This window comes from Siphateles boraxobius, unplaced genomic scaffold (assembly GCF_051911475.1).
Source record: "Siphateles boraxobius isolate OS27281-9 unplaced genomic scaffold, OSU_SipBor_1 41, whole genome shotgun sequence".
NCBI classification, from domain to species: Eukaryota; Metazoa; Chordata; class Actinopteri; order Cypriniformes; family Leuciscidae; genus Siphateles; species Siphateles boraxobius.
In genome coordinates this window covers 39,383,162-39,409,019 of record NW_027509042.1, presented here as the reverse complement: position 1 = coordinate 39,409,019, position 25,858 = coordinate 39,383,162, and the positions used below count along the sequence as shown (strand labels likewise).

The 25,858-nt window shown below is 37.6% G+C and overlaps 3 protein-coding genes across 7 annotated transcripts; all 3 read right to left on the bottom strand.

The window, feature by feature from the left end:
* Positions 1-2,821: 2,821 nt before the first annotated feature.
* acp5a (acid phosphatase 5a, tartrate resistant) lies at positions 2,822-4,725 on the bottom strand. Its single transcript, XM_077199584.1, has 6 exons — positions 4,678-4,725; positions 4,492-4,582; positions 4,183-4,382; positions 3,845-3,969; positions 3,328-3,673; positions 2,822-3,247 (listed from the first exon to the last, which is right to left on the bottom strand). The coding sequence occupies exons 2-6, from the start codon at positions 4,580-4,582 to the stop codon at positions 2,993-2,995; spliced, it is 1,017 nt and encodes a 338-aa protein (XP_077055699.1). The 5' UTR covers positions 4,678-4,725; the 3' UTR covers positions 2,822-2,992.
* Positions 4,726-7,396: 2,671 nt separating this feature from the next.
* On the bottom strand, positions 7,397-19,175 carry ilf3a (interleukin enhancer binding factor 3a). 5 transcript variants are annotated; one of them, XM_077199581.1, is made up of 19 exons: positions 19,084-19,175; positions 18,498-18,669; positions 18,068-18,185; positions 17,673-17,872; positions 16,000-16,165; positions 15,124-15,271; positions 14,138-14,229; positions 13,696-13,791; positions 13,465-13,576; positions 13,289-13,386; positions 12,530-12,629; positions 12,170-12,250; positions 11,842-12,029; positions 11,258-11,392; positions 11,028-11,153; positions 9,168-9,311; positions 8,946-9,042; positions 8,237-8,572; positions 7,397-8,161 (listed from the first exon to the last, which is right to left on the bottom strand). In XM_077199581.1, the coding sequence occupies exons 2-19, from the start codon at positions 18,650-18,652 to the stop codon at positions 8,022-8,024; spliced, it is 2,532 nt and encodes an 843-aa protein (XP_077055696.1). In that variant the 5' UTR covers positions 18,653-18,669; positions 19,084-19,175; the 3' UTR covers positions 7,397-8,021. The 5 variants fall into 5 exon arrangements, with proteins under 5 accessions (XP_077055696.1, XP_077055694.1, XP_077055697.1 ...); XM_077199579.1 differs by having other exon boundaries at positions 16,000-16,168; positions 19,084-19,172; XM_077199582.1 differs by having other exon boundaries at positions 18,970-19,139.
* A 936-nt stretch (positions 19,176-20,111) lies between these two features.
* ptger1a (prostaglandin E receptor 1a (subtype EP1)) lies at positions 20,112-25,258 on the bottom strand. Its single transcript, XM_077199995.1, has 3 exons — positions 24,911-25,258; positions 21,984-22,885; positions 20,112-20,878 (listed from the first exon to the last, which is right to left on the bottom strand). The coding sequence occupies exons 2-3, from the start codon at positions 22,833-22,835 to the stop codon at positions 20,609-20,611; spliced, it is 1,122 nt and encodes a 373-aa protein (XP_077056110.1). The 5' UTR covers positions 22,836-22,885; positions 24,911-25,258; the 3' UTR covers positions 20,112-20,608.
* Positions 25,259-25,858: the final 600 nt, after the last annotated feature.

Here is a 25,858-nt window from a genome sequence, read left to right as displayed (position 1 = left end):
AACCGGATTGTATTTGGAATCCAAAATCGTATTTTCAAGGTGCACTAAGTAAAAACTCGGTTTACACCTGGTATTAAGATGCGTTTTGGTCTATTTGATCACAATCAGACGAGGAAGACACATTCCCTTTTACACCTGGTGTTAATCCGTCTCTTTTGTCCACTTTCAACTACTTCTGTCCTGATATCTTCGATGGGAGGGTCTATGGGCGGGTAAATGTTTCAAATCATTTGATGCAATGGACAAAATAAGCTCACGCAATTTACACATGAATGCGACCGGAGATGACAGAAAAATGTACAGAGAGCTTCAGCTTTTGTTTCTGCTCAGTAATTGTGAGAGAACATTGAGCTTGGGTACGTTTTTCTTCTTCAAACCAAACTTGGGACTAAGTTTAAATCCCGTCTGGCTAGAGCGCTTCCCATTTTTACACATTAGGTCAATAGGCTGAGAGTAGACGGTCTTTTGTGACTGTTTGAACACATTCGACCACATGAGCCGTTACACTACGAAATCAGTCCGGTCTAATGTGTTTTCAACCACCTCTGGAAGTGGTCGAAAGTGAACAAGTTCAAAACATTTTAGACCTAGTTTACACCTGTATTCATCCTTGTCTACTTGTGATCCGATCAACCTAACCGCATCTTAATACCAGGTGTAAACAGGGCCAAAAGCTCTTTTCTAACGGTTTTGGTATTTTTTCTCCAATGTAGCCTATATATTGTCGGAGTGTGTTTAGGCCCCAAAATTAAAATGAACACTTGCAGAGCACCTAATGCAAGTAAAGAAGTGGATTTTAACAAAAATAATGAAAATATAGAGTTTTGTGTGTGGTAAAAGTATTTATTACATTTATATATTAAACTTTTATATATATATATACACCTGGCCATTGACAAGTGTTGCAAAACATTACTTTTGAACTCTGGTGTGTGTTACATAACACACTCTTTTCCATGCATGTGTGTCGCTCCTATTTCAGTCATGTTTAATGTTCTGAATGTAATGCTAAGCTTTGGCACCATTCGAGGATCAGCTTAACTGACTAGCTGGTCAAGAACTAGAGTTAAAGTGTTAGGTAAGGATGTTATCAGATTACACTCCCCCCCCCCTTTTTTTTTTTGCCCTGTGAGTTAAACCTGAGCGGGAAACAGTGACAGATTTAGCAAATCACACCCTCTCACATTTTATACATATATATATAGTGTTGGAATTTTTTAAAAATGTTGTCTATGTCATGGTTTCCTTTCTTGTAGAATTCAAGTTATTTTATACATATTTACAAATGTTTTCTGTATAAACACTCTGTACTTGTTAATCTTTGGACTTAAATGACATTTGAGTGCTGGTGACCTCACCTGTTCAGTTAACTGTTGCTGACTGTTAAATGCAGTTTGATCATATCAAACTTGCTGTGATGTTGAATATGCTCATAAGCTTGATCTCATTCAAAATATAATTCTATTTTATTTTCCTGTTGTTAATCAATTTTAAATTGATCAAGGATTCAAACAAATGATCTCTGCAAAAGCTTTTCTTTGTAGTGAAATAATATAAGGACCAAATGTAACATAAGTGGGAATTTGGGATAATTATAAAGCAATATGATGGTTAAGGACAATTAAACCTATTAGTTACCGGTAGTAGTTCATGCTTTTATGTCACAGGCAGGAAATCACCCTGCAAGTGGGTAGAGAAGGCTTAGCATTACACTAATACTAAAGACTAATACCTTATTAGCCAAATGGCAGTTCAGTGCAACAAAAAGCTATAATTTTAAAGAACTGCTCAGGAAGTAATTTATGGAAAATAGGCCAATAAGGCATCATGAATGTTTAGTTTCACAAATGTATTTTTTTGGCCTGGATATAGGTTGTAAGAGCTAAAGAATCTTACACATAGAAAATGGCTTCCTTCGCAAGGCTATACATAATGCTAAAAGCGAAATTAAAAGGGGCTGCACATTGTAAAGGACTTTGCTAACTGTTAAATCAGGGTTTTGGGAATAAAGATTTGACCAGATTGAATTGAGGACAGTCACAGCATGTGCAGAAAGGCTTAGGGCTGGCGTCCTGACTGCCAAGGATATTATGTGAAGGCAGGGATTCATCGGATTAAATTATGAAGCTTAAAATCACACAATTCCCCTAAACAAATACAGCATTGGTTAGAGCCAAACCGTAAGTTACTTTGCAAAAAGTCCCATATTTACAGACATTTCCAATAATATGTTATGAAGATCAGCACCCTTTCCCATCAAGATATGGCCAATTTTTATTATATTAGAAGCAACATCTGATGGTTATTTTAGATTAGTTTGGCTTAAGGTAAAAGCATGTGCTAGTTTAGATGAAGGAAAAGGGATTTTGCCCAGATTATACTGTAGTCAACTTTCAATCAGCTATGATTGTCAGGTTCACACTGCAGCAAGCATTGGATTCTGATCTGTTCCAAACAGACACGATTAGCAGGTGCCCAACTTTGGGAGAACAGGATCAGGTTTAATAAAAGCAGTTTAAAAGGGCCAACAAAAATACCAAGCAAACTGAAAACCCAAACAACTCAAAGACCATGACAGGCCACTGCATTATTAGTTGGCCAGTTTTAGAAATTATATAATTAGGTTTCTAAAACACCATCTTGAGTGTTTGGGATTAGGAAGTACCACTACCAGAAAAGCAAAGTTATAAACACCACTTAAAAATACACCATGGGAGGCATGCTTAAAGCCACAGAGTAAAACGAAGCATGAACACTGATTAGAGTTGACATGATCCATGGAGGAACAAAAAAAAAAAAGCAGACTTAAGGGACCGAAAAAGTAGTTTAAAGAGTTTTAATAATCACTTTAAAACAAACATTTAAAACTTATAAATACTTGATTCAATAGTGCACTTTGAATCTTAAGCGTGTCTTGAAATTGTAGCATTATGCTAAAAGACCTGGGTCAATATCCCAAAGTCACATTAAAACTATATAAGAAATTTCAACCTTAAACATCCTCTCCGGAAATCTCATCACGCCTTTTAAGAACAGCCCTGTAAAGAGAGGTTCCTCTAGCCTGGATAAAAGTAACAGTCAGCTGTTTCTTGTTAACCTCTACGTGGGCAAAGCCCCCCAAGGTGCCAGCGTCACCATTGAAGAACTTGAGGTAGCCTTGAGGAACCTGGTTGCGGTGCCGCACGTCGGGATCCATGAAGTTACCAGCTCCACTAACCACATAACCGATACCAGACTCTTTGATGTACTGAAAAGGCAAAGTGGACGCAAAAAGTCAATTATCTTGAAACAAACTAAACTTGATCTAAATGGTTCTTGTATACCTACTTGTAGATTGTGATCATGGCCACACAGGTAAGCAGTGGCCTTGTACTTCTTAAGCAGTGGTCTCAATCTTTTTAGCAGACAGTCAGTTGGCCCATGCTCTGATATGGACCACACCGGATAGTGGCCAGCCACCAGGAGATAGTCAGCCTTTGACTTTGCCAAGCGTTCCTGAAGCCACAGCAGTTGTCTATTGGCTTGAACACCACTTCGGGGAGCTCGGGGCTGCTGGTCAAGGAAGTCGTCAGAGTTGCCACACAACAACACAGTGTCCAACATGATGATGGTCAAAGTGCGGTGTGTTTGAGGAATGCGGAAGTTCATCTCATAATAGTAGTATGGAAAGTTCCTGTGAGACAGAATGATTGTTAAAACAGGCTATTTGGACAAGAACAGGGTGTTTGCCAAGTCAACACTAAGCACAGCTGCATTAACAGTAGAATAGCATAGCAAATTGGCTTATGAGCCAGGAAACCAAACTCAATTAGACATGGAGGCCTAGATATGTTGGCTCACATACCATCTCTTTGACTTTTGGCTGTACTCAATCTGAGCAAGGACGTTTCCTGCATGGTCGTGATTGCCAGCAATGACGTACCATGGAATATTAAGAGAATCCTGAGTGTAGACGTCTTCAAACGTGACCTACAAAGACCATAATGGGACCGTGGCCTACATTAGACTACATTCATTTGCACTTTCTAATCCCAGCACACAACTAAAAATGGTCACACCAATACTCAACCACTTGTGAGAAGTTAATATTTAACAATTCAACAGCAGACCTGCTTCAATTCACAAAGATGCACAAAAGACCTGCATTTACAAAACACAGGATCTAAACTCCCGAAGCCAAACCTGGAATCTAGGGTCATTGACATCTCTGACGCCCTTATAGTAGAAGTTGTCACCGAGTGCTAAAATGAAGTCTGCGCCCATCTGGGAAGCAGTTTTGGCCATCATGCGGGCAGTGGCCTTCTCTATGGGGGTAACATAGGGAGGATATGGCAGTCCACCCCAGTCCCCCAAAACTAGGAATCTGATGGATGACTTGTTACCTGAATGAAGCAATAAAAGGGCAGGGATGTAAACAGTTTGAGGTTACAACGATCCATAACCCTTAATACCAAGGTTAGGGACAAAACACACTTTAACACAAATACTCACTTCCTTTAGCTTCCAGGTCAATGAATGAGGAATCGTAGCAGAGGGCCCCAGGGAGAGCAGTTAAAAACACCAACATTAGTGGTAACGCCATCTGTACGGAAAGACAGAAACAACAGCATATAAAGTTCACTACCCAATTCTGAAACACAAAACTCAAGCAATCTCATGTTGAAAGAAACCACTTACACCAGCAGCTTTTGCTCTTTGAGAGTCCTCTCTCTACACCTCATTATCCTTCTACAGCATTACCTCTATATTTATATCATTCTGATCATCAAAAAGCCACGCCCCGATTTCAATTACAGCTGTTTTCTTTTACCCTGATGATCAACTTGACCAATGTGATCGTGGAAACCCTGAAGCTGAATTTTAAATAGCATACAACACTCTTAAAATAAAGGTACCTGTGATAGAAATATTTTATTTAATGGTCTCAGAAGTGGTCAAAAGTGTATTTTCAACATGAAATGTTCAGAAAAATGCAGAATACTGATGATCAGGTCAAAGGTAAAGTTCATCAGGTAAACTTATCCAAAAAATGCTTAACACAGCAGAACTAACAGTCATTTGATAAGCTTAGATCATTACAAACCAATCACCAGAATGAATCACAGTGAAGAAGACTTGAGTGACATTGATTTTTTACTCAACTGTATGATAAAAAATAAAAGAGGTTAAATTTACATCTTTCTACCCAGGAGACTCACTTGGTTGTTGTGACCAGTGCTCTCCCGGCTGTGAATAAAACTTAATTTCTGCAAAGAGCAACTTGGGAGTCGTGTCAGATATATTCTGCACTGCTGAGGAATAGAAGTACTAAAGTTTCTAAGCTCAAAAGAGAACAAAAAAACATGGCGTGATTGAGGTAGTGATAGTAGCTTCTTGACAGGACTTATACTTCTGAGAAGTATTGGATTGTATTGTATTTCAAGAAACTACCTCGAGATACTGTAGTATATTATTTAATTATATTTACAAATGGAAGTTTGTTTGAATTGTCAGTGGTGAAGAAGTCAGATTTAGTAGGTTGTATTCGTATTGAGAATTGAGAAACATACCAAAATGGGGATTTCACAGCAATGCCATGGAACAACCATTTTGAGTTCCACAAAGAACCTTTAGTTAAGACAACAGTTCTTAAAAGAACCTTTTTTTTTTCTTAGTGTGAAGAAATTTGAAATCTAATCTTAAGAACCCTTTTCCACTATAAAGAACCTTGTGCAATGGAAAGTTCTTTACCGAACTACAGAGACGGCAATATAATACCTTCATTTTTTTTTTTAAAGAGCAGCACATACTCTTAATATTGTTTTACCATATCTGTAGTAGACTATGCTGGTATTCTGAATACCTAGACATGCAAACATGTACATATATACAATTTCCCAATGATGTGAAATACGAAATACCGTTTTATTTTAATTATCATTTAAATTGTATAATTCAAACAGAAAAAGGGGAACTGTATCCTAAAAGTCGCCTGACTAAACTGTAACTGAGAAATAGTCAATAGGCTTGTGTTTATTAAAACACTATGGCTATATAAACTTTGACATTATGATTACCCAGAGTAGATAAATTAGACTCACAATGTGTGGCTTAGTCCTTGAAGTATCCTTGTGTGAGTGATCCCTCCACTGGATGCTCTGTTAACTCTCATCCATTATATATCAGCTCCCATATAGGGATGGGTGTGTGTATGCATGTGACTTAACCATGCAGGAAAAGCATGTTCCTACTGATTCAATGACCACAGACTCATGTGACAAATTTGTTTCAAACACTCCAAGATTAAGGTTTCCACTTTGGCATTACTTCTGTTCTGTTTTTCTGTTCCGTCCCCATTCAGATGTCTGATACAACCATAGACCATAAATGCTTTTTAAATTATATCAAGTTATTTACACAATAAAACCCATGAATGTTTTGTGACTTTTAGTTCCCATCAGCTTTGAGACTGAATGTTAGTTGACAAAATGTAGAGCATCAGGCACAAACGTTTGGTGACGCAGTCAGCGTTCCAATTCATCCCAGAGATGTTCAGGTTTTGTGCAGGCCAGTCAAGTTACTTCACATATGGATTTTGTTTTGTGCACAGGGTCATTGTTATGCTGGAATAGAAAAAGGGCCCTCCCTAAAGTGTTGTCACAAAGTTGAAAGCACAGAATTCTCTAGAATGTTATTGAATGGCATTGGATTAATAACTGTCCTAATAAAAATGACTGGAAGAGCATATATGTTAATATCTTATAACTGTTGAGGGATAGAGGTGTCCACATACTATTCAGTCAGTAGGCTACAGAGTAAAATTCATTTAAAATTAATAAAATTATAAATTTTCATCAGAGGCACACTTCCATGATTTTTACAAATTTTTTATTAAGTGTTCATTGACCTTTTATTTAGGAAAAAAAAAAATCACATGTTTTTGATTGAGTATAACTCGGGCTTTTAAGGCTGCTAAGTGCTATAGTATGATACAGGAAAATATATAGCTCATACTTTAGGCCCAAACTGAGCAAAAATATGCTATTTGGTGAAGTTTTTGATATGTAGCCAAAAAGTAAAATGATGGGGATAGAAACAATGCAATACAATGATGATTGAGATGTAAATAATTTAGCAAAAGCTCGATGCATCACGTTTGACACATTTTAACACAATTTTAAACCAAAATGATGTATGGATAATCAAATTGCCTCAGTCCAGTAAGTGTTTGTCTTGAATTGTTACTAACAATATAAAAGTTGTTCTTATGCTTAATCACAAAAGATTTCACAGCACGGGTATACCACGACCCAAAGGGTGGTGTTTATATTTGGTAAAAAAATAAAATAAAATAAAAGTATACATGAGTAGGTATGAACGTGTTTCAAAACTTTTGTCAAATGAATCAAGAAAGCAATTAAAAATAGAAAAAAAGGTTTATTTCTGCACAGGTCAAATATATGACTTAAAACATCCACCATCAGAGAACAACATTTCCTGCACTTGCCTATTTAACAGTGAATAGCTATATTCTACAAAAAAGACGATACCAAGATTAAACTGAGTAACGCAAATCACACCTCTTAAAACTCCAAACAAGGAACAGCTTGAGTGGTTTCAGGGAAGTAAACAACAAAGTCGTTTCACTCTATTGTCCACATTCAGCCAAAAAACAAAAACAAAAGAAAACCTGCTAACATTTTAGAGGCAAAATAAAAGGATGACTATAAATATACCTTTGGGGAAAAACAGAATTATGTGACACTTAATTCCCATTTGAGTCACACCAACCATTCAGGCACAGACATAACTTCCACCATCCTGATGTATTATTTCCTGAAACTAGTGGTGAATCAAAACCATGCTAATTCAGTTACCGAGGTGCAGTTCAAACAGCAAAAGTAACACAAACAGTATAAAATCTCAAAAGGTTTAGAGTGTCAATGTTTCAACTCAGTAGGCTATAGAATTACAGAAATGACTTTTCAGTTGTTTAAAAAAAGCATCTGTACATCCTCAAGCTGGGAGAGCAAACAGAACATTTATCTGTATGTGTAGTCTGTGGTACTGGCTCCACTGCTGTAGCCGCCCAGGTTGGGGTAGGCGCTCTGGGTAAAGCTATAGCTCTGATTTGTTGTTCCAGGTGGCCCGAACGTTGCTGTACCAGGTGGTCCACTGTATGCTATTGAGAAGAAATCAAGAGTTTAAGATAGTTCTGGCTTAAATTATTACACAGCATGTCAGCACTTAAACTCACCTGCATAATTGAAATCAGGTGTTCCTCCCATACCCATGCCAGTCCCTTGATATCCATAGCCATAGTCTGGTCCAACAAGAGGAGCTTGTTGATTTGTTGTTTTGCTCTGGTTTTGATTCTGATTCTGGATCTGACCCTGGCCCTGATTGAGAGGTTTTTTGAATTGTGAATAGGATTGGGAGTACTGATTATAATAGCCGGTCATTGGTGGAGGGACAGCCTGGTAGGTGGCCGCGCTGATGGCAGCGGTTGCAGACGGGTCCTCATGGGGAATCATAGGTGTGCTGGAGTTGGTGACAGACATGGCTGGGGTCAGTCCAGCAGTAGTGGTTGAGCCTGAAGAGACAAATGGATAGAGTTATTCAGTAGACATCCACATTAGAGGAACCTATAGCCTATAATGACAAGTCACAGGCGAAGCGTTGATCATCTCCTAACAAGGCCACATATTAAGGTCTGAGACAGTGAGCAAACAATCAGTTCTTGTAATAAATGTTTTAAATGCAGGAGAAATGGGCAGGAATAAAGATCTGAGAGACTTTGACAAGGATCAAATTGTTATGGCAAGGCGACTAGGTATGAGCATCTCGGTGCCAGATACTTGTAGATGCCAGGATCTTGTAGAGACCATGCCTCGGTGGGTAGATGCTTTTTTTTTAAAAAGAAACTAACAAGCAAGAGGAGCCTAAAGCATTTAATGTTAGCGTACCTGCAAAATTGCCAGTGTTGAATCCTCTGCCTCTACCTCTGCCTCTTCCTCTACCTCGATTGCCTGCATTGTAAGGTACTCCAGCCATACCGTAGCCCTAAAGAGAAAAAAAATTATATATATATATATATATATATATATATATATATTTTCCTAACAAGAGGACAAAATAAAATTAGACAAAAGGCTAAAAGAAGCTCCATGAAAACATGTTGTCTTTACCATAGGAGGGAATCTCTTTTTTTTGAGTGGGTCTGCAGGAGAACCTTCTGGAAAGAGCTTTTCTAAAGCCGCAAGCGCTGCGTTGGCTTTGGCTAATTTCTTATTTGATCCAGAGCCCTGGAATTTCTGGCCATCAACCTCCACCTAAAAGAGGGAAAAACACATGCACATAAAATAAGCATAACTGAAAGTTGTTTAAAGCGAGATCAGCCGGAAAACATGTCAAAGGAGTAGATTTTAGCAGCAGTACTGTCCTCATGCTTATTCAAGGAAATCATCATGAGAAACGGGATTGAGGGCAACGGAAGGAACTTTATTTTAATTTAAATAAGAATATATTGCAGAATGATTGCACAGATGCTTACAGTCTGAACTGGGGGTTGAATGACAGGAATATAAAGATATAGAGGATATAGGTTTTGTTGCTGCAGTGCATTGTTTATCACGAGTGAATGCAAACATAAATGTATAATATTTTATAAAAGTATTTTAAATTAAAGTTACGGCATACCAAAAAAAAATATATATATGACATGCCTCCTAATCACTTTACAATGCATCTCCAGCTTCATATGGTAAATAAAAACGGGAAGAGGTGTTCTTATAATACTGAGTCACTGTAATAAGTGATTTATAAAGAGCTGTCGAGTTTGGTAGGAAATCTCAGGCTTCTGTCATTCATTATTATATATTTCCAAAAATATATTAAAAAAAACAAGTTCTAGCTACACACAATTTCAGTGTATCTTTAAGAATATATGTTTTTTAAAAAAGACGCTTGAAACATGGAAATTATTGAAACAATTTATTCACATAACATATACTGTTGAGTTGCTCAAGTTGTCTTTGACTGATTGGGTTCCTAGAGAAAAGGGAAAAAAGCTCTGTTTTAATAACGAATTATTGGACATATGACGAGCGATTTGTGTCGATCTACCATTGATGAATTACTGCTAATATTTTTTTTTGATATTTTCTTTAGAGTTTATATATTTGTTTTCTGTTGCAGATAATTTTAAAGTACATATATTGCCTGCTTTTTCATTTGAGCAGCAGGGTACAAAAAACAGTAAACCCCCCCCCCCCCCCAAAACTCCCAATATATTTAGCACTATAATGTCATTTTACTGTCCAAATTATTTTCTTGTATTTTTTGTTTGTTTTGTTGTTGTTGTAATTTTAGGTTGCATAAACTGCATCTGAGATTAAAAACTTGGGAGTTTTCTTTTTTAGCCTCTTATAGCCTCTATTCTCCCCCATTAAAGGTATGCAGGGCATATAAAATTACATTTAACATTAATTATTTTGATTTTTTAGTAATTGATGGATTAATCTAAAATGTCCCCCCTTTCAAATTTTTATTCATTTTATACATAATTTATTCCCGTGATGACAAAGCTGAATTTTCAGCATCATTACTCCAGGCTTAAGTGTCACATATCCTTCTAAAATCAAATATGCAGATTTGATGCACAAGAAAATCTTACGTCAATGTTGAAAACAGGTTTGCTGCTTAGTATTATTGTAGAAACAGTGATATATATATATATATATATATATATATATATATATATATATATACATATACATTTCTTTCTTTCTTTTTTTCAGAATTCTTTGATTAGAACATTCAAAAGATCTGCATTAATTTGAAATAGAAATCTCTTGCAAGGACTGTCACTTTTGATGCTTCCTTTTCTTTTTCTTTCAAAAAAACCTTTCTGACAGCAAAGTTTATAATACACTCAAACATAGCACCGCTTTTGCTGTAACCATACACTGTACCATTGCTTCCCCACTGGGTACCACCCAATATGTCTTTGTAAACCATCATCACTAGCTTTATTCAACATGTCTAACCTCAATGGTGAAGGTCTTGTCATTGAAGCGTCCCTTGACAGAGACCAGTTCATATTTCAGACTTCGCCGCTTCTCGTTGAGCTCCATGACAGGATTCTTGCCATGTTTGGTGAGGATGGGTCCACCCTGTAAGATGAAGTGGAACCAATCATGCCAAACCAAATTCCCAGAGTGTACAAACAAATCAAACCCCAAAGCTGTTTAAGGAGGAGCAGTCTTTGGAAGCTAACCTCAGTGCCGTCATCAGACCCTGAAGGAGTGGTTTCATCGGAACCAGCGGCTGCAGGTACGGCAACAGACTGGCTCTTATTTTCATCAGCAGGTTTAGTTTCAGACGGCAAGGGCACACCTAATGCCAGCAGCACCTGTGTGTTTTGAACATTGCATAGACAACAACTGAAATTTACAATACATTTTTCACACTTATATTACATCTTGTAAAAAGGCGCATAATAGATCCACTTTAATATAAGTCTCAGGTGTCCCCAGAAGGTGTCTGTGATGATAATTTATCACACCATGTTGTAAATGCCCAATTTTGAGTGGGAGGAAAAACATGCTGTTTTCGTGCATGTATCTTTAAATGCAAATGAGCTGCTGCTCCCCGCCCTACTTGCCAGAAGAAGGCGGAGCCATTACAGCTCGTGCCTCAGATACTCTGTCAAAAACTAATAAAACATCTGTTTGATTTTTGGTTTTAAATGCATATCAGTCAGAACTTCTGATATATGTTTTTTTAAACGTACACATCCGAAGCAAGCGCACAGAAATCTGGCAGTCAGCCAGCACGTCCCATGAGTACCAGCAGACTCACTTTCTGGGCGACATGAAGCTTGGCGCTGCGTTTGGAAGGGCCTATAGCCTCATACGTTATCCCATCCACCTCCACAGCCATTGTGAATTGAGGTTCATGTTCAGGCCCAGTCTGTGATGCCAATCTGTAGAGGGTCCCAGGCCGGAGCTGGTTCAACTTCATTAGGGCATTTGCTGGTTCGCTCTTTTCTGCAAGGAGCAAGTACAGGTATATAGGTCTTATTTCACTGAAAGATGAGACGTGCTATAATTTTCTAACATTAAATATAAAATTAATGCAGGGTAACAAAAGGGGATGCAAGAAAAGAGACTGAAATTTAGATGCCTACCTTTTCTTGGAAATTTCGATTTCATTTCAAGATCCCCAGCATCATAAACTTCCCTTTGTCTCTTTGCTGGGAAATCACCCACTGCAATTTAATTTAATGGAAGGAAGCATTAAATAGGATAACGGACATATGGAAAATATAGGAGTTCATAATACCATGTAGAAAATGCAAAGGTCTCTCTTCAGTGAACCCAAAACAGTGACCCATCTTTGTTTTTCGTTATTCAAAAAAAAATGGCATCATTCACTTTTCTACATATACAGATTTTTCTACTTTACAGATACAGAAGCAAACACTGCTTTTTAATTCAAAGAGAGGAAAACAGTCAGTTTAGGACACCAGAAAAAGTTGCTTTAGTACCTCTGTTGTGTTCGCTGAGCATTCTAGAGGCTTTGGAATTGAGGCGGTCCATTCCAAGAACTTTGTAAAGCTGCCCAAAAGCTGACAGCCTTAATGCAAACTAGGGGTGGGAGGAAAGCAACAAGTTAAATGTGAAAAAGTCAAATGTGTTTTCTCAAATGTTAGAAATCTTGTAAATGTAATGTAGCAACTTTATTAACCATCTTATTAGGCCACTTTAGGACCATCCACAGAATAAAAACAAAATACAAAAGGCAAATTTCGACTTCAAAAAAGTCAGAAATTATAAGATGTTAACTTGCTATTGTGGGAATAAAAAGATAAAGTCACAATTATCTCTTTTATTACATGGCAGAAACATGCTTCCATAGGTCACAGAGTAGTTTACTATGAACAGTTCATATATTCACCATATATTCACCAGTGTTAACAACAGCTTGATTTAAAAATTCCGTCTACAATTCTCACTAGGTTAGACGCCATTCTTCTGCTTATTTGAAAATATTTGGGAGCTGCAGCAGAGGTGAAGATTTTCAACAAATAATCTAAATTTACATTTTTCCTTTTTGGAGCTTGACAAACACGGTCACAAAGAATAGTTACTGTATAGAATTTAGTGTTCTACAATAAAAAAAAAAAAAACACTATAGGTTTGGAATGACATTGGGCCAAATAAATAATGACTATTTTCATTTGGTAAGTTTATAGACTACTACACTGTGAAATAAAGTCAAGCTATAGTGTAAGATTGCAAGTCACCTGGGCACTCTGGGTAATGTCTTCTCGCTCTTGCAGTGTAAGATGAGCGCCAGCATCAGTGCTGTCTCGCTCACAGGGATCAGAAATGCCTGGACCATCTGAAGAGAAGGGTCATGCTCAGTATGACTCAAAACACACCAAAATATGCTTAGACAATGCTTTATTTCAGTCTTTACCCTCCATTAGTATCCCTGACGCAAGACACTCTAGAACTCTCCGGAATGCCTCTCCAGGTCCCAGAAGCCTCTCGCTGGTTGAAATGGACTTCTGACACAGCAGCTCAAGAATCTGCAGACAGACATATGAATAAAGAGACATACTCAGAAATGTGACCAGTATATATATTTATAAAAACACTCAACTTCTAAATGCAAAGATTTCTTGTTTGTTGTTTGAGATTGACTCACCCAGCCTTTGAGCGGGGCCCACGTTGAAACACGGGAACACAAGTCCCGCAAGATCCGAATCACGATGACACACGACTCAACCCCGGACACTTTAGCCTGTTAACCCAACAAAGAGCAAACCTGTTAACACTTTATTATGGATCTAGAAAGAACTTCTAGATATTTTTTAGAGGACGTTTTGTATTAAGCAGATCAATCTGGCCAAATTATAGTTTCTGACCAAGAACGAAGAAATTGCAACCTGGGTAAGATACATCTGACATTTAAACGGAAACAGGTTATACGCAATTCAGTTTAAAACATTTATGGACGTTTCAATATTCAAACAGCCTTTAAAAGTATTTCTCAGAGAAGCTCAATGTGCAAATATGTATTTTCCCCAGGTCAAAGGTCAGATTAAGTTACAAGTCGACTTTTAGACAAATAAAGACGGGATGCAAACCTGGAACCACTTGGCCTGGCGGAGAGACGCCAGAGAAGCCAGGCATTTCTGCCTGTCCAGAGCGTCCTGCGGAGAGCTTTCCGCGCACGGTTCTAGTGACGAATGGAGTAAGAAGACAAGGTACAGTTTGACCAAGGGGGGGTTCTGTCATCTGGCCAGGGGGAAGACGCAGTGTCCCAGTGCCCACAGGCAAGAGGAAGAGGGGGAACTGTTCAGGAAGTAGTCTAACAGAAAGCCTAGTATCCACCCCTGTCACAAAGCCTAGTATGCAGCCCTGTCAGTTTTAACACTGGTTAATGACCATCTTTATACTACTCTACTTCATTAGACATTTCACCCTCTTCTTCTGCAGGCCAACTGCGACCCCCCCTTCCGAGACAGAGAGTTTCCAGTTGGTCAAAAGTCCAGCGCCCCTAAAACTGACAAACTAGAAGGCTTGGTTGAGAGAGTCAATTTGCAACCACAGGCAACAAAAGCAATACTTTAATTTAAATGAATTCAGATGTGAAGAGGGTAAATACTGCAGCAAAATACATGTGAAACCTGTTCTAGACAAACAGATTACACCTTATTAAGCACAAGTAACAGTTGCTACATAAAATTAAGTTAGCTGCAATTATCTGAAATTGTCTAAAAACAATGGCTTACCCACTGTAGAATAAATGTTTAAAAAAAATCAATCGACAAGCACCTCTTAAACTCTAAGCCTACTGCCTAATTTTTGCTGCAATGCAAACCCTTCGTAACGCTTTAGAGGTGACGTTCGGAAGTTTCAATGTTCAACAGTAAAATGCTGAACAGTAACGAAGACAATACTTGTACATTTAAAATGCTGAAAGCATTCAGTATTTGGCTCAGAAAGAATCACCACTTATCCAGCATCCAACAATTAAGTGCAGCAGGACTGTCCTGCAGGACCTTTATTTTCACTCTTCTGATGGTACTGAAGATCTTTTGGGTCCTAAAAAGAAAGTGTGAGATCATACCTCCAGATGCCTCTTTTTCAACCTGCTCCCTGACCATAGGCGAGGTCAGATGGATGCTCAGTTTCAGCATGGGCTCGTTTGTGCTAGTAACAATAATAGCAGCTTCTTGGATAGATGGTGTGATGACGTATTTCTCCTCAGTAACATCCTTTCGAAGAAAGCGAGAGGACAAAGTTCATGTCAATTTACTTTTTCATAAATATTGGCTTATAACAACCCGCCTTGCATGGAATCAGACACTTGAAAAGTTCTATACATTCACTATTCAAAAGTTTGTAGTTGGTAGACTCTTATGCTCACTAAGGCTGTAATTATTTGATACAATAAAAACAGCAATATTGTGAAATGTTTACAATTTAAAGTAACTTCTCAATTTTAATACATTTTAAAATGTAATTTATTTTGATGGCAAAGCTGAATTGTCACCAGCCATTACAGCTTGATGTCATTCTTTTTTAGCATTCTTTGATGAATAGAAAGTTAAAAACAGCATTTATTTGAAAATGTAAAAAAAATGTTATTTTTTGTCACTTATGGTTAAATGAATGCATCTTTACTGAATAAAAGTGTTAATTCTTATTAAAAAAAAATCTTACTGACAACAAACGTCTGAATGGTAGTGGATACATTGCCCCTTGCATGTTTATTGAAAACATTAACCAATTTTATAATGCTTTCAAATATCAATACAAGTGTAGTGTTGTTGTTAGCTCTTTTTAACTTTTTCCTACATTTGAATACATTCTGCAGAAAGATGCCATTTGTTCCTCTTAAGGGGTCTACTGAAACACAAGCAGAGCTATTTGCAGTCATTCATTGTACTGATAATGAATGCTTATATAATGATAGCACTGAATAAAAAAGGGTGAGAAAAACCTTTATGAATTCCGAGAGTTTTCCCGAGATCAGCCTGAGCAGAGAACTGGTGGGCATATCCCTAGAGAGCAGCACCAACTCTAACTCCAAGTTATCTTTCAGCAGGAGTCCTTTAGCCACCAGGCCCACTCTCAAAACACCGCGCAGTTTACTTTGAGGTGAATCACTGTTGGGAAAACAGCATGGACTGCAAGCATGAGTCTTCTAACAAAACTGTACATAAAGTAACTTGCAATAGCTTAAAGGGATAATTCTCTCTTCTACTCGCCCTCATACCATCCCCAATGTATATGACGTTATTTCTTCAGATAAACACAAATGAAGATTTCTAGGAAAATAATCCATCTCTATGAGTCCATATAATGACATTGAAACTACCATTCATTTGATGCTTTAAAAACAACACCACAGCGATTGTAACAGTAAACCATACAAACAGGCTTACAAAACAGGCTTAGCCCCCCCTATGATGATCTCAAGCCCCCCTAGCGGTGATCTGAATGATGATTATGTGACTGAGCGTTCGTGCAGGGTTTTTCTAAACACTTATGAATAAGATAACTATAATCTAGAACCGTCTGAACAGTTCTCTACTTTAGGCCCTTTTGTACACTGCACAGGTCTGCAGTGCATTACGGCTCCGACAAGACTTTATTCCATCCTCCACGCGGTGCCAACTCACACCAGGAGCATTTCAGAAGCAACGCGACTGGATGCGCGAGACCATGTGATTTGCCTGTCCGATGTGATTTTTCTTGATTTTTGGGTTTCTACCTTACAGTCTATGGTTTCTACCCAGGATATTGGTGTGCAATACAATTGGGAGTCCTTACAGGGTGTTTATTTTAAAATGTACAGTGTTTTTTTACTTTGTATTTACGGTGTGGCTTGGACGCGGCGTCCGTTGAAAATAGACTTAGCACCTATCTTTAGTGAAGCGGTGCGGAGAGCCGTTTCTGGGATGCTGTTGAAACGCCGCGTCGCGGTTGGTGTAAACCATGGTGTAAACACAAGCATTGACTAGAGTGGGCGCGATGAGCTCGGTAGCCGTGTCACATCCGTAGCACGCCGCAGATTAGTGTTAACTAGTTTAACACTAAATAATTATCTTTTTTTTTTCAATATGGGGCACGAGAGAAACAGTACCCCCCCCCCCCTAAGAATTGTAAAAGCCCCCCCAAATCGTTTGTCCTGGCGCCGGGACTGCATACGAACCTTATGGATGAATCAATGTCTTCTGAAGTGAAACAACAGGGGTGTGTGTACCAAAAATACTGGTAAAACGGTTTTCAACTATAAATCAATGCTATCGGTCTACGGTCATACGAGCGTTCGCATGAGGGACGTTGTGACGGGTGACATAAGTGCGTCGTAAAGCTTGTGCAGGAGCACGTAGGATGTGAGGCCACCACTTCAATTTCAAAAAGAAATTGTACTTTTCTTACACACACATATTGTTTCGCTTGAGAAGACATTGATAAGTCTACTGAGGCTGTATGCATAACCGTCACAATCGCCTTGTGTGGATTTCAATTGTCTAACAAGCGAAAGACATTGAATGTCATTATATGGACTTACAGAATGAGAGAATTTTCATTTCTGGATGAACTATATCTTTTAAAAGAAAGTCTAAATGCACTAGGGCAGATGACTTCTATGACCAACACCCATACCTTTCAGTATCAGCGGCACTACTCTCTTTTTCATTTAACCAATCAGAGACGGACTTCAGGGCACACTCCATATGAGACACCATGCTCTGCACTGCATCCAGCTGCTCTGCTGATGGGTACACCGTTGTGTGCTTGGCCTTTATATAGCGATCCTCATTCACAAACGTTCGCTGAGGCGGTGGCCTCATTGGTGGAAGCGGCTGAGTAACACAAGTGTTAAATTAATGACACTGGAATAAAAATGTTGCAGTTGCACTTTCATGTTTCTCATTCATTTATGCAAACAAATGTTGGAAATAAAGCACTAGTATTTTAAAGAGTTCTAATAAATATTCTTTAAACAATGAATTTGCATTGTATATATTGAATATATTGTATATATTGGCGTGACATACCTCCCCTGAATGCACGTTCTCCTCTTCCCACTTCCTGTACTCAACGATGTAATCATTGTACTGCCTGAGGTCTTCTTCATAACACAAGCAGTCATACCAATAACGCAACTCTTCATACCTGCAACAGAACTTGAATTTAGTTTATTTGCATCTTTATGCAGCTCAGAGTGTCAAGATACCACTCAGTGGATTTAGAGAGGGTTCCCATCTTTTTGTCACCAGGATCTTTCCAGATATTTGTGAATGGTGGACAAAACTTGGATTTTATTTATTTATTTAAAAGAAAACTGAAAAAACAAATCTTGGGTTTGGGGTTGGTTGGGGGGTGGGTGGCTGGGGGAAATCACAATTATAAAATTCCTTTGTGCTAACAGGTTTTCCATGGACATTCCAAGCCTGTTTAGCTGTAAGAATAGACTAGGTGTTTTACCGGTCGTAGTCCTGCGGGTGCAGGCGGTAACCCTCCTGCATGAGATTATCCCAGTATAACAGCTCCTCATAGGCCTGGTGCTCGTCCCAGGAGGGTGGTGGATGAGGTGGAAGAGGTCCTTCCCTCCGCCTCTGAAAATGTCCCATTTGAGCCATATCCTTCAAACAATGATCTGCACACAAGTCGCACAATGTTGACAAACAATACAAACCCATAATAACACGCGAGCGTTAACAAGCCAGTGAATATAAATGCTCCTCTTTGGTGTTCTAAAAAGGTTTAACGTTCTTGGCGGATTTATTATTAAAACTACAACTTCTTAACACTACAAAGGACAATAATAAAACATGTATTCAATATAAAACATCTATCACGTCATAACAAAACATTCGTTATCGGAGAAGCACGTTAGCACGCGCACGAACGAGTCATTTGGTTAAACGCACGACGTGAAACAACCATTCATATTTACCTGCACAGCTGCTAGTGTAAATAAAAACTCGAAGACGTCTTTAAGATCACGTAGACTTTAATATTGCGTGGCCGTGTGTTTCTCTACAAATCTAAACAGATTTATTTTACTCACCATTCGCTCAGTTTATTCAATGGAAGCGAAAATGCTCAACTTCCGGGCCACGCGCTGACCTCCACAGGGCATGCGCAGTCAAATTTCTCTACGCCTATAGGAAGTATTATGGAACTGCATTCAGAGATTATTTTATTTTGAATTATGAATGTGTCTTTGCTGCCTTTACGCCAAAATGTGTTTTTAACAGTATGAATATAAAATATGCCCTCTGCAGATATAACTACAACAACGGTTATTAGCTATTACTATTAGCCAGTACTTTTTGAGGCATTTTCGGGTTTTTCTTTTCTTTTTTACTTTACATGATTTCAACCATAGGCCTATGCTTTCACAGACAGGGCTTAGACTAAGTCAGGAGCAGGGTTTAGTAAAATTAGGATATTTAAGTAGCTTTTAGAAATGTGCCTTAGAGAAAAAAAATAATTCTGGATCTTGAGACAAAACAATGGCACTGACATATAAAATATGTTACTTTTGCTTTCAGTGAAGACAGCTCAAACATGCATTTTAGTCTGGCCAGGGGACTACGACTAGGCTTAAGTTAAACCAGGGAATAGTTGAATAAGTTTGCTGAAAAGCCTATTTTAAACTATTTAATGGCAGGTTATGTGACAACTTAAAAATAACATGTTTAATCGGTGTTAAGTAAAGAAATGCCTCTCTGATCACTTACAGTACTGGGTATTATAATTCTGGCTTTTTGAATATTCTGTTTCTTAATTAATTAATTTTTATTAAGTTTGAGCTTGCAGATTTGTTTAGTGTGCTCCATAAATTAGTTATGAAGTAAAAACATTTTATATATATATATAAAAACGTGTTTCATTTTATCAACAGAAATGGAATTCACACACAGTAATTTGTCTTGTTTTAGTATAATGCTTTTCAATGTAAAAATACAACAAGCCTCCAAAAAATTGGAGGGATAACACAATAAATAAATTATACTATAATATACACAACAATTATTCACATGAGCATTTTTTACACAGAAACATATATGCAAGATAAACATAAGGGAAACATGAGTTTACCTCACAGTTAATATATTATTGATGATCATGGTATATAAAATCTATGATGGGTTAACATTAGGTGAACATTATTTTTCAGTAAAACAAATACTTAAATATATTTTTAGTGCCACTTGTCACTGTCATGTTTCATGCCCAGGACAGTCATCATGGGGAACAACTGATGAGAAATGAAAATACTGTCCTATACCTTAAGCTACAAAACTGGCTGAATTGATGCTTCAATTACTAACTGAAGGACCAAAACAGCAAATAATTACTGTTCCCTGTTATACTGGCATGAATGTTTCCAGCCAAATCCTGATTATTAGCGGTCTATAAGGAGTAAAAGGAATGTTCATTTCATGCTTTATTTATCTTTATGCAAATTTGCTTGAATGCATTCTTAACATGCGCACCACATGCTGAAATAAAAGGGGACCACTGAGATCCTCAATGGTATTTGACCAAGTAGGCCTCGTGTTTTTTTTACTGATGTACAGTCAGACTCAAAGTCTACTGACAGGATTCTTCTCTGAGCTGGGGAAAGAATGGATCTCCCAGCAGCGAAATGTGCTTTCCTTAAAGTCTGTTTGACGTTTGGTGATGAGGTAAATCTTTTGGAGGATGGAACGGCGGAGAAGAATGTAAACCCATGGGTCCAGTATCTGGTTCCAGGAAGCTATTCGGACCCCCATTATCATCAGGGTCTTATATGAGGCAAGGTCATGTCCAATAGAGCCCTCATACGACTGTTTCACTGTAATTAGGCCAACAATCTAGAGTTAAGAGTCAAAGACAAAACATCATAAGGATTATGATTTCACAAAATATTAGGAAATAATTCGACGCGTTCATGTGTGTTGAAGGAGGTGTAGCTTTGGAGACGCTCTGAAGGGAGGGTGGGATCTCATGCTTTCAAAGCCACTGTAGCTATTGCTAGCATCTTTAATATTTAGACCATTTATTATTGATTGCTAAAAGTATGTGAAGAAAGTTTCAACAAGCATTACAAAAAGTGTTTATAAAAAAAATGGCCTACCCTACCTTTAAGGTCCAAGTAATCTATAATCCAGTCAATTTAAAATATTAGGTGTGTCCCAGCTTGCGTATTTATACAATTCTACGTCATTTTTTTGGTATAAATATTGTGAGTAGTATGTTTCATACTGTCAATTCCAAAAAGAAAAAAGTGCATGCACTTAATTATGCAAAAATAAAGTGAGGAATGTTGGACACTTCATGCTCTCAACTGTCGCAGATTTAAATTTCACTAAACAGAGGAGTTCATAGTGCATAGTATTAGTGCAAAGCATATATGACCTTTGGGACAGAACAATTGTTTTTTTATGTGCAGATACTGGACATAAACAACCCATGTGTTGTATGCCTTCATTAATTCACTTGATTTTTTTTGTTAGGCACCATTACTTCTTTAAGTTTCCTCAAATCATTTGAGTAGTCTAATCTCATTAGGGTTTACAATCTACAGCAAGATATAAAGTCACAGTGTGAAATATAATTATGCGATATAAAATTGTATTAGCCTTTTTATTTAGTTTTTTACTCTGATGCATAAATGAGTTTCAATGCATTTGCTCAAATTTTTTATTTTTAAATTCTAAATTTCTAAAATAATTCTACCTTAAAGCAAGGGTTCTCAACTCTGCTCCTGTAGACTCAACTTTCCTGTAAAGTTTTGCTCCAACCCTGATCAAACACACCTGAACAAGCTAATCATTGTTTTCATTATTATTAGAAAGTTACAGTCAGGTGAGTTTGATCAAGGTTGGATCTAAACTCTGCAGGAAAGTTAACCTCGAGGAACAGAGTTGAAAACCCCTGCCTTTGTGCAGTTGAATTATTGCCATTGCTCATACTTACCAGAAGGGGGCTCCAACAGATACAAGATGTGAACATTATGCCCACAAGTTGTACCACCATCTCAATATCATGAGATTTAGCTAATCGACGATTACATGGTTTCCTTCGTATCCTCGCTAACACCAGAGTCAGTCCACTTATGGTGTTACAGACCAAAGCAATAGCAAGCGATGTCAACCCCAGTCCTGAGAACAACAAAACAAAAGCTACGTCTGCCTTCTCAGTATCCTCCAGCACTTTAATGAAACACCAGGTTCCAGGGTACTGGTAGGTGTATGAACCCAGCTGAAAGCAGGGCAGAAGGGCAACGCAAAGAGCTGCAAACCAGATGATAGACAGAGAGAGTTTAGTCCTTGCAGTCGTAACCAGTGAAGCATGGAGTAGCGGCTTTGTCACACCCAAACACCTCTCAGCTGCCATGGCACAACCAAGAAAGAGCGGACACAGTCCGAAAAACACCATGCTGCCCCCTAGAAACTGGCATAATGGGTCCGCCCTGTTGTATTCTTCAGAGGGTACACCTCCAGAAAGATACATCCTCATGACTATTGAACCAGGTATGACATGTCCCACAAAGTCTGTGGCCACTAGAGAGCCGGCGAACAGGAGAAATGCTCTGGATCGTCGACGTAGACGGGCATATGCGTTTGCCAGGATGAGTAAAGCCACAATGTTAGACAGGATCCCCAGGGTCATTGACAACATCGCAGCTATTGGGCCGTGCAGGATCGGTTTCTCCGAGGTGACATTCTCGGGATTGGCAAGTGATGGAGAGGTGGCCTGTCCTTCCCATTGACTGTGATTGGAAAATGGATTGAGTGGCGCATTGCCTGATGAATTGCTGTGATGCATGGCTAACTCAGTGGAGTGTTTAGCTGCGGGGCTCCCATCTTCATGTAGAGCTGTTGGAGGAGTGGAGAAATATCTTAGAACAGATCATTTGAATGATTGTAGTGTTAAATTTAAGGCCATGTACACAGCTAACAGGGAACATTCTCAGAACGTTCTGGCAAAGTTCTCTCAAAGTTTTGAACAAACATTGTGCCAGTAACATTAATAGAACGTTTATTCAAAGTTATGGACTTTAATAATGTTCTCGAAACATTAAAAAACATTATTTATAGTTTTAGTTGGATGTTCGTGTAATATTTTTGAAATGTAGGCTACTTGTTTCAGAATGTTAGGAGAACATTGAAAAGTAACGATTCCATAATGTTTGCAAAATGATAATGGAATGCTCTCTTAACGTTCGTAGAACCAAGTTTTTTTTTTTAACTGGACGTTTTGAACGTTCAGAGAACATTCAGAAATAACGTTTCATAAATATATATAGGCTATATTATTTTTAAATAACTTAATGGGGATATTAGCAAATATTTTTTGTTAGCTTTAGGCATAGCATATGTTTGCTATTTTCAACTTCCAAATATTTTAGCTGTACAAAACAGTCTGCTTAATATTGCAAACTGTTGTTTGTTTCCATATTATTTTAATTTATTATAGTAATCATAATCATACTGGTTTGAACTTTGTAGTGTAAGCTGCACCATACTGCACTTTGTCATTCTTATAGTTACCTAGCAGAAGTCTTGCACATTCACATAGCTTACTTCCATCTTGCAAAATAAGCGGGATATGCTGATATGACAGTTCACTTTTAGCAAATATATGCATTTAAAATGTAAAATCTCTCTCTTTCTACCCTACTTACTGAATATGTATACACTCTATGCTGCTCAAATAGGCCTACTAAAGACAGTAAGCATTATTCCCAGATAAAGTTTCAAGCCATTATCACGTGACCTCATCGTTTAGTAATCATCTTTGAAATTAACACTGCATTAACACATTTTTATCCAGTTTTGTGTAAAATGCATTGTCCCGCCACATAATTTTTTTTCTGTTTACAGATCAATCACATACAGTGAATATTATACATCATATAATGCAGCAACAGTTCACAAATATTTGTCATTTTTTAAAAAGACTGCAAAATGCTAAAATGCTACATTAAAAAAATCCTGTTTACTGATAAGCTGTAAGTTACATTATCATATACAGAGAAAAACTGTAAAAGGCCGTAAAATATCTTATAGTAATTTTACAAATGTATGTTATTTTGTAAGTCAGAAATATATGAATCACCATATAATATACAGTGAAAAACAGTAAAATAACCAAGAAGTCCCTGCATGACACATCACATGATTATGTTCTATTTTAGTTTTGTTTCTTCTTATTTTTGTTATCAGAGGGCTAAAACATGTTTGGTGTCATACATTTTCATATTCATAGACAGGCCACTAACAATGAACTGATTCATCACGTGGCTTTCTATACATTATTATTATTATTATGGTGGTTTCAGTATATTTGGGTAAATCACCATTTAAGGGTAAAAAATGATTTTGATGGCTTTTAAGTAGACTGGAAGATTCAAGTCATATCACTTGATAGTTGTAAGTTGTAAAACATACCAATATGCCATTCTGTAATATCAAAAACATTGTCACAGTAAATTTCTGGCAACCACAGATGACATGTTTTTTTCTTTTTCACCTAAATCCTCTTTTTCACCCCCCAAATTCAAAAAGAATTTAAGCTAAAGTAGGGGAGACATATTCAGGGCCACACCAAATGTTTACAACTGAGAGAAACAAACAGTCATGTCCTGACAGAGGCTCCTGCAGCCTCAAAACATTTAAAACATTCCTCAAGGTTCATTCGCCTGCCTTTGACCTCTCAATGTTATTCTTTCGTCCTGGAATCAACAGCTCTCTTGAAGAAAACAACAGTGAGTCATATTTAGTTGGTTGAGGATGCATTAAAAATCCAGAAAAGATAAAAATAACTTGCATGCATGTTGCAACAAGTTCCTATGACACAGCATCTTTGTACAGCTCAGTGAAGACCAATGCAATGCTTACCGTTATTAAAGAATATCCATTGGGATTAAAATGTCAGAAACCATGAAAATTGACTAGTTTTGTAAACAAAACAAGTATTTCATTTAATAAACAAAGTTAATTTTACTTTTAACTAATAATAAAAAAGTAAATTACTGTTAAAAAACTAAAACGATGTTTAACAAAGACTACAAAGTTAGCCTATATGAGTAACTGGTGACCGCAGAAGAAAAAGGGTGCATCGTCATATCCATATATTCCATACGCGCGCCTGGTCATCTTTACTTCATTAGCAGAAAAAAATTAAGCAGTTCACATAGGTTATAATGTGATACGAGGATAATATGTCGGTTTTTTCTTCAGATTGATATATTCATATAGTTTCGCGGCGGTACATTCCTCCATCAGACGCGCGCGCTCGGATCAGTCGTTTCAGTAGCCTACAGTGTGTTTCTGAGGGAAACATGCCGGTGATTTTAGCCTAAACCCCTCCCACTCTGAATCACTCTTACCGCTTGAGGTGCATGTTTTTGAGAGAAAGATGCTGCTGTTATTATTATTAGCTTATTATTAAGAATATGGGTTAAAGAGAAAATAAAAGTCTTAGCAAGTCTAAGCCTATATTACAAATTAACACTTGAGTAATTTCAGACGTTGGCTTATCGTGATAGTTATTAATACATTAAATAATAATTCAAAAATGATTAGCAGTTTAATAGTGATATAAATACAGATAGCCTACCTGCATTCAGCATTAGGGTTTCTCTATAGGTCTGACCTTGAACATATCAAATGTTTCAGTAAACCATTTTGTTTTTTGTAGATTGAAGACAGGTGTCTGTGTTTGTTTAATTTTTTTCAACCTGGCAAACTAGAGTGGCTCCACACTTGTGGTTTGAATTTTGACTTACAGCAAAAACAAATTATGGTGATATTAAAGAAGGCAAGCGAAAACATGATGTTGAAGTG

Bases quoted from the DNA above. Each gene is read 5' to 3' on its own strand.
- acp5a (XM_077199584.1), bottom strand. From the start codon at position 4,582: ATGGCGTTACCACTAATGTTGGTGTTTTTAACTGCTCTCCCTGGGGCC. The intron at 4,383-4,491 runs GTGAGTATTTGT...TGCTTCATTCAG, and splicing joins TGACCTGGAAGCTAAAGGAA to GTAACAAGTCATCCATCAGA. The intron at 3,248-3,327 runs GTAGGTATACAA...TTGCCTTTTCAG, and splicing joins GCCATGATCACAATCTACAA to TACATCAAAGAGTCTGGTAT.
- ilf3a (XM_077199579.1), bottom strand. From the start codon at position 18,652: ATGGCTCAAATGGGACATTTTCAGAGGCGGAGGGAAGGACCTCTTCCA. The intron at 14,230-15,123 runs GTATGATCTCAC...ATTCGTCACTAG, and splicing joins TGAAAAAGAGGCATCTGGAG to AACCGTGCGCGGAAAGCTCT. The intron at 12,630-13,288 runs GTGACTTGCAAT...TCCCACCCCTAG, and splicing joins ACATTACCCAGAGTGCCCAG to TTTGCATTAAGGCTGTCAGC.
- ptger1a (XM_077199995.1), bottom strand. From the start codon at position 22,835: ATGCATCACAGCAATTCATCAGGCAATGCGCCACTCAATCCATTTTCC. The intron at 20,879-21,983 runs GTAAGTATGAGC...TCTTAACTCTAG, and splicing joins TCTGTTGGAGCCCCCTTCTG to ATTGTTGGCCTAATTACAGT.